A 12036-nucleotide genomic window follows, 5' to 3' on the forward strand; every position below is an offset into this window, starting at 1 on the left:
GTGATATACAAATAAAATTTTGTAAACTTAGTATAAAAAGAGAAACTGATTTTGTCCATCATCAGTGAAGATGTCACCCTATCCGTATAATACGGATGTCATCAGTGTTCTGTTAAGAACTGACCCGTGCATGGACCAGTCATCCAAAGTAGTCCCTGTAACCTCTCTAGAGGAAACAGCTTCAGTGAGTGCCAGGTCCAGGTCACTCCTAAAAGCCACCCAAGATGAAATAATGGGGACTAAATTACCTTTCATCCTGAAACAATAAAAAAGAGACAAATTAAACATAATGCAGTTTTCCAAGACTGGACATCAGGCAGTGCGTGGCACCCATCCCTGCGAGATTGATAGATAATGAGTTGAGCTTGTCAGTGTTCCAGTGTTCCATCTGGAAGGATTTCCAGGTTTTGCTTCAGGGAGAAAGCCAGAGGGAGCCCAGCAGTCTCTCTAATTGAGAAATAGAATTAGGAGTTGGAGGAGACAAAGCTGATCAGAGGTAGCAGGATGAATGGAGGACCAGCCGGGAAGAACAGAGAGTTCCAGAGTTCTGCAAATGTTCCTCTGAGGGTCTTCAGCCAAGTATTGACTCATACATGAAGGAGAAAGCTGCCTTGGGCTGATCAAACAACCTCCCCCAGAAGGATTAGAGGTCATAGTACTGCCAACTCACACAAAGTCTAATTGTTTCTGTTGCTGTCAGCCAGAGGAGACATGTTAGAGCGCTCAGAAGGGTAGTGCTCAGTAGGCGTTGTAAATTTGTCCTAGAATAAAGGCTGCTTAGGTCCTACTTAACAAATCTTCAAAGCAAGCTTTGAATGCAACTTGGTCTGGGTGTGCTTGGAGTCACTGAAGGAATGAATAGTAGGAGAAAAGGCAGGAAAATAGGTGAAGAAATAGTAGCTGAGGGCCTTCTAAATTTTGTGAAAGCCATTATCAGGTCAGAGATACTGAGCAACTTTCCGAATATGAGCTCATGCACACTCACACAGAAGAGAGGGTGCACGAAGGAAAGGATAAAGTGAAAGAGATGTACACAGCTTTTAAAAAGATAAGGACAGTGACGTGTTCCTCCTGAAACAGTGCATGCCTGAAGATAGTGAAGCAAATTTTCAAAATGCTTGGAGAAGGTACCTCAAGTCCTCAGAAGTAACATTTGACGTGTATCTAATGCAGAGGTTGAGTAAGTTGTTTTAAGGTTATGAAAATTTTAATGCTGTTTTTTTCTATGGTCTTTTATATCTTAAAAGGTTTTCATGTATCTTAAAAGTATTTTCACATTTTGTAATATGTTCTTACATTTTGTTTTATTAATTTTCAGTTGTTAGAGATATTTAGGGCAGGTGATTTATCTCCATTTTATATATGAAGTAGACTGAGAAACATAGGTGATATGATTTATACAGAATTCATCAGTTCCTGGAGCATGATCGTGTTTCCAGACTACAAAACCCACTTGTAATTTATGTGACTGCCTCATTATTAGCTGTCATTGCTCAAAGATATTTCCTAAGCTCGGACAGTCAGTATATTAAAATGTATGGAATTCCTTGGAAGCAGTAATAGATAATGCAGTATTTAGTAATTCTCTTGTATCTTGACATTTCGAATATGTGAAAAAAGTAAATTGAATATGTTATTAAATCCCAAGATGTAAATAGAAGACTAAAAAATAGAAAGCATAATTGTGTATAAATTTAAAGTAACTGAGCAAAGGTATAAAAATTGTTGTGATAATGAAAAGAGCTTCTAATTAAAAGTTATTTCTGATTTTCTTACGTGACAAGTTTGATTGTTGTAATTACCGTGTTAAATTCTAGCAGAGAACCTTTTAATGACATGGTTAAAATGAAAATGTGATAACTATATTTTCCTCTTGTATTTATGCAGCCTATCTATTTTACAAAATAACATTAATTAAATACTGTCTTTGCATTGTTTTTATATCCATTGTAACAAATCAGTTTTGGCCTGTCACAAAGAACTGAATAGAATGAATCAGTCTATTGTCTTACCTGTTTCCACCAAAGTGTTCTCATATAATTCTTTGGGGATGTTTATCACTTTTTCATATTAAAGAGAAATTTGAGAGCCAATTCTTTAAGGTTTATGACATAATATAAATGGTTAACAGGATTGTATTAGGATAAAGAAGGGTGCTTGCTCTAATAAGTAGGAGCCCTAATATATTTTCCAGAACCGTGAGAGTGGTAATATTAGAAAGTAATATACAATAATGTAAAGCAGTTAAGGTAGGGCTTGGGACTAAAGGTTTTGAAAAACATGTAGGCGATAGGTAGATAGAATTTACTTCGAGGCTAGTGAACTTTGAAAGTAAGAATTTTTTGCAATTCAACCTAGTGTTTTCTGTGTATGTTAACCTTCATGGTGTTTTAATTTGAGCAAGTATGGATGAAGGGGCAAATCAAGAATTGCTTGCCTAAGGAGGGAAATGTGTTTTTCTTTTCTAGTCTACACCTTTACACCTAGCAGCAGGCTACAACCGGGTTCGGATAGTGCAGCTTCTTCTTCAGCATGGTGCTGATGTTCATGCAAAAGACAAAGGGTAGGTGTATTGATTTATTTCCTTCGTAGGTTTTGCTCCTGGATCATTATGCTTTCACCTTCTGATATGATACAGCTTTAAAGCTGTAGCCAAGGCAAGTCATCTGTGTCATTTCTTTTTCAGCTTATGGAGAACTGTAGGCATGTTTACAACTAATGTTATTGCAGTTTTATTATTTGAGATTCGAATTTTTTGTTCTCAGTCACCAGTTTTTCAACTTTCCAAGTTACTTTTCAGAGAGATCAAAAAATAGGTATCATCTTCATCAGGTATGAAAGGATTATCTCTTAATAATAACTCGAAGCATTCTTAATTTTTTTCCTCTCTGATGAAACCTTGGCAGTTTATACTGAGAAAACCTAAAAAAAGATCTTTTTGAAACAACAGTGATTTTGGGTGAGTGGGAACCAAGAAAATAGTCATGTTATCTTATGAATAGGTTGACTTTTGGAAAACATTGTACCGGTTTTCTCTCTAGTCTCCGCAGACATATGAATTCTGTCTGTTATCTTATGTGCTGCGCTAACATTTCTCATTATCCCATCTTAAGATCTAAAACCCAGGTAAAGTGCTCATATTAACTGGTGATTGGCATAGTGGAAGCAAAACCATGGCTAAGGGTATCTTTCACCTTGCCCCTCTCCACGGCAGGAGACAGAAATAAAGAACTCAGTACTTCAGACAGCTACAGAAAGGGGAACCATCCATTTCAAATCTCCTTTTATGGTGCTTGATTTCACTCTTGCCTGTGCCAGGTTTTGTGCCATATGTGAATGGTGTCCCAAGAGTGCAGGGGCACAAATGCCTGATGCTCTTGGACATCTCTGTTTCCTTGTGCATGTCTGAAAACAGATGGGTGTACAGTAGGTGAGTGACCAAGAGAAGTGAACCACACAAAGGGGATCTTTGACTCATTCATAGTGATACTTTTACACATGCAAGTGACAGTAGTTTGGACATTTAATTCTTTTGCTGGAAATTATGCTGAAGATGAAATAAAATACTAGGAATCTTTCAATTGACTACTAATATTTATTTTCTAGAGCTACATGATCTATAAAACATGAACTGTTCATTAGCACATGTTCTTTCACCTAAATGGTTTTCTCATTGGATTTTAATTTTTAAATTGAAGAATTACACAAAAAATAAGATGAATTTAAAGTTTTTGAACCTAAACAGTAATTTAAAAAAATCTTGTTCACTATTTGTAAATGTTTTATAATAAAATTTTGTTAAGATTTATTTGATTTTTATTTTTTAGTGCTTGTATAAGTATGTTTTTGACATTTAAGTATTTTAATATGCCCTCTTTTTGTTTAGTGGTCTTGTGCCTCTTCATAATGCATGCTCATATGGACATTACGAGGTCACAGAACTACTACTAAAGGTAAGAGAAATTTAAAACACTGAATGAATGCTATCATATTTTTTAACTTGTCACAATTTTTCATGTGTTTTATTGCCAATAAGATTTTTAAGAGAATAAAATCTTTTTTTTTAATTGCTAAACTTTTACCTACTCTGGGGATGCCTGTACTTCTCTTCCTTTATTTCTCAAATTAATTTTCTTTATTGTAGCACTGTAGCACTGTCCTCCTGTTGTTCATCGATTTGCTTGAGCGGGCACCAGTAACGTCTCACACAAAATACATGTTGCCGCTGCTTGACTAATTTTAAAGTATTCCACTTATTTAAAATTGTTTTTGAAAGCTGAAATTTATAGAAAAATTAAAAACATGTATTGAGATTTCAAAGAGTTATAATTGAAAGTGTTGTCTTTTGCATTTTATTTGGTCTAGAAAGATCATTCCAACCTAAAACTTTCTCTCTGTGTTCAGCATGGAGCTTGTGTTAACGCTATGGATCTCTGGCAGTTTACTCCACTCCATGAGGCTGCTTCAAAGAATCGTGTAGAAGTCTGCTCTCTCTTACTTAGCCACGGTGCTGACCCGACATTAGTCAATTGCCATGGCAAAAGTGCTGTGGATATGGCTCCAACACCTGAGCTCCGGGAGAGGTTGACATGTATGTATTTATGTCTTGATTTGGGGGGTTGGAGGGGTGGGAGTGGATTGTGGTTTATTGTTTTGTTTGGGGGCCATACCTCGTGATGTTCAGGGGTTACTCCTGGGTCTGCACTCAGAAATTATTCCTGCCAGTGCTCAGGGGACCATATGGGATGCCGGGGATCGAACCTAGGTTGGCTGTATGTAAGGCAAATGCCCTACCCTCTGTTCTATCACTCCAGCCCCTGTCCTGATTTGGATTTCTTATAAATGGAGCTCTCTCATTTTCCTTTCATTTTTCTAACAATCTATTCTTACACATGATGTAGCACTGTCTTGTAGCACTGCCCTCCCGTTGTTCATCGATTTGTTCGAGCGGGCCCCATAATGTCTCCATCGTGAGACTTGTTGTTACTGTGTTTGACATATAGAATACGTCATGAGTAGCTTGCCAGGCTTTGCTGTGCGGGTGAGATACTCTCAGTAACTTGCCGGGTTCGCAGATGCCCTACCCACTGTGCTATCACTCCAGCCCACGTAATATACTAGTTTATAAATCGCATAATCTTTATTACACATGCACTATTTATTTTTGTATTCCAACTGAATTTAAGTCCATGTGGCAAGGCTCTCTCTCCATAAGGATGATTCGGTTATCAATTTATTGACTGTCTGTTATGTCCTTGACACGTGTGGAAGCACAGCAGTGTACTACCATAAAATTCTCTCAGCTCAGTATTTGTATCTTGTGCCACTGGTATTATATCTTAATATGATTAAACACTCATGTGCCCTTGGCCCTGCAAGGTAGTGTACTTATGTACACTATGTGTGTGTCTGTGTGTGTCTATGTATGTGTCTGTCTCTCTCGCTCTGTCTCTCTGTCTGTCTCTCTCTCCCTTACTTTCTTTGTCCCTCTCTCCTCTCCCTCCTCTAACCTTGGTATTTCTAGTATTCTGATTTATACCCCTCAGTAACAACTTTCCAGAGCATGGATGCTTCATGTTTTTATTTCTTAGGTGTGTGGAAGTCAAACTGCCATTACTTTCCCAAATTTAAATATGATCATTTTTATGATTCACTGATTGTGTACTATCCCCAAATAGTAACTGTACATGTGTCTTTAAAATATTTGTTTTAGAATAGTTTTAGATTTATAGAAAAGTTACAAAGATAATAGTTTCCATATTTCCTATTTCCAGTTTTCTCTATTAGCATTTTACATGAGTATGGTACATGTTGCATAATTACTGAGCCAATGTTGATACATTATTAAATAAAGGCCATACTCTGTTCATATTTCCTTAGTTTTTGCTTGAAGTTCTTTTCCTTTTCAGGATCTTATTTAGATAGGATGTACTTTACAATAAATTGTTAGATCAGTTATTGAGATACATTTATTTCTATTTGTGATTATTCAGAAATAGAAATAAATTAAATTAAATTTAAATAAAGCTAGTTGTCACCTACCTAATTTTCTTCCACTTAAATATCATAGTTTACAACTGTGCTAATACTTTTGTATTGGGCTTATAATGTTGCTGTACCATACCCACTTCCAAAATAACAATCTCTTCTCCACTAGGTACCTTCTCTCTTACCTGTCCTTTGCTCCACCCTTGTAGCCCCATTTACCCCTCTTTCCCCAGTACTGTTCAGCTAACCCAGTTGTGTTGGCAGAGTCTCAGGGCTTATTTTCATTGACCTATTCTCTTGCTTTGGTTTCATTCTTTTTTTGAGATGGGTGCTCAGAACTTACTCCTAGCCCTATGCTCAGGGATCATACCTGGACCTGCTAAGTGCATGGGAAGTGTTTCACTTGTTGTATTCTCTAATCCTTGCTTCTTTATACTCCACCTCCGAGTGTTACATTCCAGTGTTTGCCTTTCTTCTGACTCAATTGTCTTGCCTTAGATACTTCAGCTCCTTCCAAGTTGTAGCAAATGTAAGACATTTTTTTTACTTATAATTGAATGATAGTCCATTGCGTGCACACGCACACACTCTCTCTCTCTCTCACACACACACACACACACACACACACAAGACATGCACACACATACACACAGATACACCCCAATTTTTTTATCCAGTCTTCTATTGTGGACAGTTGAACTGTTTCCAGATCTTGGTTATTATAAGGAGCACTGTGATGAACATAGCTCTCTGAACTGTCATTTTGGATTCTTGGGTTAGATACCACGGACTGGAATTGAGCGTCACATTATAGCTCTATTTTAAAGTTTTGAGGGAGTGTCCATATGGGTTTTGATAGAAGCTCAATCAGACGCCAGTTCCACCAACAAGTGAATGAAGGTTCTGTTTTCACTGTATCTCTATTGGCATGGTTGTTTCTGCCATTTTTGACCCACGCAGTGCTCTTTTGTGTGATGTCTTGTCTCCTGGTTGTTTTGATTTGCATTTCCCTAGTTACCAGTGATGAACACTTTTTTTTTGTATGTCTGGCTATTTTTAACTGATCCTGTGGATTGTTCTTTCTAGCATTCAGGTTTTTGTTTTTTTTTTTTAAAGAATTGAAATGCCTAAGAAAGATCTTTAAATGATGGCTTTTAAAAAAACGCACAGTGAAAGCATTGTTAAACAACATGTAATTTTAAGCATGTTTCAAACTAGTTTATGTTAAAACAAGAATTTTTTTTTGTAATTTTGATTTTATTTAAGTGGAAATTTAAACTTATTTTGGAAATGGAACAGATGACATCCACTAGATTATAGGCCAACTCAAACCAGATTATAACTGGGCAGATGTCTTAGCATTGAATCCTTGACAAAGTACATTTATTTTCTCTCCCACTCAGGGTTCTTGCCATATGTTATTTTGCATTATGTTGCATTATATAGTTTATGTTTTAGTGTTTATATCTTATCTTTCCAGTAGAATTTAAATTCTTAGAAAGACCTGGATTTTGGTATTCTTTTAAACATTTTTGCAGTGTCTAGTTACATAATTTTTAAAGTGCTATGTTTGTATTTAGGCCTGTGTATCTTACAACCTCAATGTGCCCAGCAAAGTGCATGATGTGCCCAGGGAATTTGTTCAATTTAATTGGGCTGGAGTGATAGCACAATGGTAGGGCGTTTGCCTTGCGCGCAGCCAGCCCGGCCGAGCCGGGTTCGATTCCTCCGCCCCTCTTGGAGAGCCTGGCAAGCTACTGAAAGTATTAAATATGCCAAACACAGTAACAAGAAGTCTCACAATGGAGACGTTATTGGGCCCGCTCGAGCAAATAGATGAACAACGGGAGGACAGTGACAGACAGTTCAATTGGGCTTAAGAAGTTGTTTCCTTCCAGTTTCTTAATTTTAGCTTAAATCCTGGGATGAGCTTTAGCCTTGTGCCAACATTCACCACCCTCCCACCACTTTTCAACCATCTTGCAAATTCTGAGTATTTGGAGACTTAACATTGCGCTTCACCAGTTTCATTCCAGTGTAATCTTTAAGATTTAAGCTAAAGTTCTGTATTTTGGTATGGAGAGTACTCCCCTCACTAGCATAATTTTCAGTCTTCTCAACTTCTCTGTTATTTTTTTTAAATTGATTTTGCCAAGGAATTACCTGTAAATAAGGAATCACTGAACTTGGAACATTTCTAACTGAAGACATTCCTGCAGCTTTATATTAAGCATTTGCAATTGCAGAATTCTTTTTTTAAATTATTTTTAATAAAATTATAGAGAAAACAAATAATTTGGGGTTTTGTTTTGTGTGTTTTTGTTTTCCCTCCAATTTTGAACTTTGTTCTTTTTTTAATTTTAAATTTCCCACTTTATCTCTCCCTGCTTTCTCTCCTCAAGTAATCTTAATTTTATTACAGATGTCCATTAAACTATCTTTTTCATTTTGTCTTGTCCGATCATCAATTTTTTCAATTGTATTTTACATGTAGATGAAATTATCTAATACTGTCTTTTTCCAATCATTTTATTATTATGCACTTTCAATTACTTGCATTTTTTAGCTATTTGAAATAATGATATAACTTCTTTTTTCAGTTTCATATTTTTAGATACTTAAGTTTAATTGCTGAATCAAGAAGACATTTTGACCATACCATGATTACTACATTTTTATTGTACACAATTTTTTTCTATTCTTGTTTTTTTTTAAAAATTTGTTTTTCGGGGCTGGAGCAAAAATATAGCGGGTAGGATATTTGCCTTGCACACGCCGATCCGGATTCAATCCCTGTCATCCCATAAGGTCCTCCAAGCACCACCAGGAGTAATTGCTGAGTGCAGAGCCAGGAGTACTGTGAGCATTCGCTGGGTGTGATCCAAAAAGGAAAAAAAAAATTGTTTTTCTAAGAACAAATGATCAAAAGAGTGTTCTCCACCTGTTGAAATGAAAAATACTGAAAGTTGCTTTTATTCTTCTTAAAATTGCATTGAGAAAATTTAAGTGGCATTTTAGAAATACTAAGTTTCAGTCAGGGCAATTTTGAGTTAATTTGCCTACTGCTTTTAACCTAAAATTTAATTTAAAAAAACCCTTTTTATAATCTGTGTGTTGAGAAGGAAAATTACACAGTTTTCCCTTTCTTTGAATTATATTTAATATAAGTATGTATAAATAAAATAATTAAAATTTGAAAATATATATGGGCAAATTATTTTTAAATTTTCCCCTAAAGAGCAAATATAAAGGAATATTTTGCTACTTATTATTTGAGATTGCATTATTGCACCATAATTTCTTAATTACCTTTGTGTAGCTATTTTTTTTCTTTGTCTAAAACTTCATATTTAAGTTTTTCTCAGCCATTTTTTTAACTTAAAGGAATAATTGGAAAGGTAGAATTACTATGATTACTTTGATGGGCAGAGAGTATTTGTCATTTGGGAAAATGCTAATATGATTTGAATTTAGTTTCTGTTTCTCCAGAACAATGGTTTTCAAACTTTTATGCCTGTGGATCAATTCCAGTCTGCACAGTAACAGTTGAAAACCACTATTCTAGGCTATGACTCAAGATGAAAACATGCATTGTGCTTGAAATCAGTTATCTTCATAGTACCTCTCTTTTCAGTTGTCAAGTACTGCTTATTCCATATTGTAGTTAGTAATTCCTGACTTATTTTGTTCCTGAGTTTATTATCAAAATTGAAGTCTGGCATCTTATTTGAAAATACTGATTTTCATTTCATTTGACTTGGATTTTTAATTTATGAAGTTTCAAAGTCCTGTACTTCGTGGAATTTAGCAGTGATAAAGGAGTTGTATAAAAATGGATTTTTCCCACTCTGAGCTTACCGGGGTTTATTTTATAAATGGTTTGACTTTCATTAAATTTTTGTTGTGAACTACTACATGCCAAGCACTGGGCTGAAAAATTAGTACAGAAATGGGCAGTTACGTTGCTTAGGATTAATGCAGGTTCAATCCCTGACACCCCATATGGTCCTTCATAATTGATCCTTCAGCACATTACAAAGGACTAAGCCTTGAGCAACTGCCACGTATGACCCAAAAAACAGAACAACAGTAACAAATAATTGCATAGTACTAATTGGGTGATGGGCCTAACATAGCAAAAGCAATGTGTTCTGTGATGTAAAACTTAAGTACAAGCGAAATAAAATTTTTCAATTTTCCAACTCTAACACACTTACTTCGTTGCATTCTTTATTTGAGAAAAAACATAACACTGTAGCACTGTCCTCCCATAGTTCATCAGTTTGCTCAAGCAGGCACCAATAACGTCTCCATTGTGAGATAAGATATAACTCTGTTAATATTTTGGTTATCAGAATTTCCTTTTTTCTGCTATTATTTATCTTTGGTTGTGTTGACAGTAATAGTAACCAAACTAGCAAAAGTAGAGATAGTACAAAATATTGGTTCAGCCTGTCCTTTCTTTGGCTGATTGAATATTTATTTAATAATATATGCTTTCATATCAGCATATATAGATACAGCTTTCTTGTTAACGCTGTTAAAGTATCCCAGTTTGAATTCACTGGTTATGTAACACGATTACTTTCGTTAAACTATGGGGTTGCTTGTTAAGCTGTCTGGAATATATTTGTATGTGGAATTTTATGATCTGTAAGAGGCAGTCCTGTTTCAGAGCATACATCTTCCAATTTTTTTCAACATCCCCACATCCTTTGCATTATCATCACAATTCTGTTGGTATTGCCAAAATATGTAATATATTAAACTAGTGGAATTTTTTAGGTTTTTCTAATCAAGCTAATGATTTTGTAGATTTAAATCTTATTTTTGTCTACTACTTTTTTCATTAACAGATGAATTTAAAGGTCATTCTTTACTACAAGCAGCCAGAGAAGCAGACCTAGCCAAAGTCAAGAAAACACTTGCTTTGGAAATCATTAATTTCAAACAACCACAGTCTCATGAAACTGCACTGGTAAGATTCTATTATGTATACATTCCTTGAATACATACACAAAATATTTTTTTTCATTTAGAAACGTAAAAGAAACTTCAGAAGTACTAAGGATTTGCCTTTTAATGTTCCAATGATTTTTAAAATTGTTTCTGGAGGGCCTTTCATGGGTGAGAGAGCATTTCATCAACCTTGATTTGGAAATTCTTTTTCTTTGCTAGGGTGTTGGACGGGTGGAGTTAAAGGCTAATGGAGCCTTACCCAATGGTGCTCAGGGATTATACATGGGGCTATACTAAGGGGTCACTTGAAGCAGTGCTTGGAGACCTTCCGTGGTGCCAGTGACTAAATCAGGGTTGTCTGTGTGCAAAGAAAGTGTCTTAACCTTTTTTTTTGGCTTTTGGGGTAAAACCCAGAGATGCTCAGGGGTTACTCCTGGCTCTCCACTAGGAATTACACCTGCTGGTGCTCAGGGGGCCATATGGAATGCCGGGGATTGAACCTGGGGTGGCCACGTGCAGGCAAAAACCCCGCTGCACTATCGCTCTGGCCCTGCAAGTGTCTTGACCCTTAAACTACCTCTCTGCCCCAAATCTTTCTCCCCCAAGAGTAAAATAGCTTTATTTGGGAAATATGAGAGAAAGAAAAGGAAGAGGGAATACCATAAATATAAGAAAGGAATTATACATCTCAGATTGGGATTAGAATGATCCCACAGTGGAATATCCTGTAATTTATTTTCACTTTTGGATTTAAATGAATAGCAAACTACAGACCAACTAAGTAGCTTATTTTTTGTAGTTTGGAAGAGGTATTTTAATACTTTAAGATAAATATATATACTGGATATACTGGATAAACTATTGGTTAAAGAGAAAGAAAGTTTCTCTGTTTTATTAAGAGCATCATTTCACCTGAACCTAAGGCTTATGTTCTGGTTGATTGTGGAAAAATCTTAATTGTCTCCAAAATATAAGTAAATTCTGATACTCTCTGAGATAACAGTGTTCTATGTAGTCAGCAGGTACTATTTATTTAGAAATCTGCTTTTAAGTCTTCTACTTTACCAACTTAGTTTTGCTTACTTTACA

General features: G+C 35.7%; 1 protein-coding gene across 1 annotated transcript in view; it reads left to right on the plus strand.

Moving 5' to 3' along the window:
* The window catches only part of TNKS (tankyrase), a 191223-nt gene that overhangs the window by 127587 nt on the left and 51600 nt on the right, over window positions 1–12036 (plus strand). The window contains exons 6-9 of the mRNA XM_056116682.1: window positions 2469–2563; window positions 3887–3953; window positions 4405–4591; window positions 10845–10966. Of these exons, the coding sequence (XP_055972657.1) occupies window positions 2469–2563; window positions 3887–3953; window positions 4405–4591; window positions 10845–10966 (471 nt within the window). The remainder of the gene's footprint in view (window positions 1–2468; window positions 2564–3886; window positions 3954–4404; window positions 4592–10844; window positions 10967–12036) is intronic.

The sequence above is a fragment of the Sorex fumeus genome, unplaced genomic scaffold (genome assembly GCF_029834395.1).
Source record: "Sorex fumeus unplaced genomic scaffold, SorFum_2.1 ptg000033l, whole genome shotgun sequence".
In the NCBI taxonomy this organism is placed as follows: Eukaryota; Metazoa; Chordata; class Mammalia; order Eulipotyphla; family Soricidae; genus Sorex; species Sorex fumeus.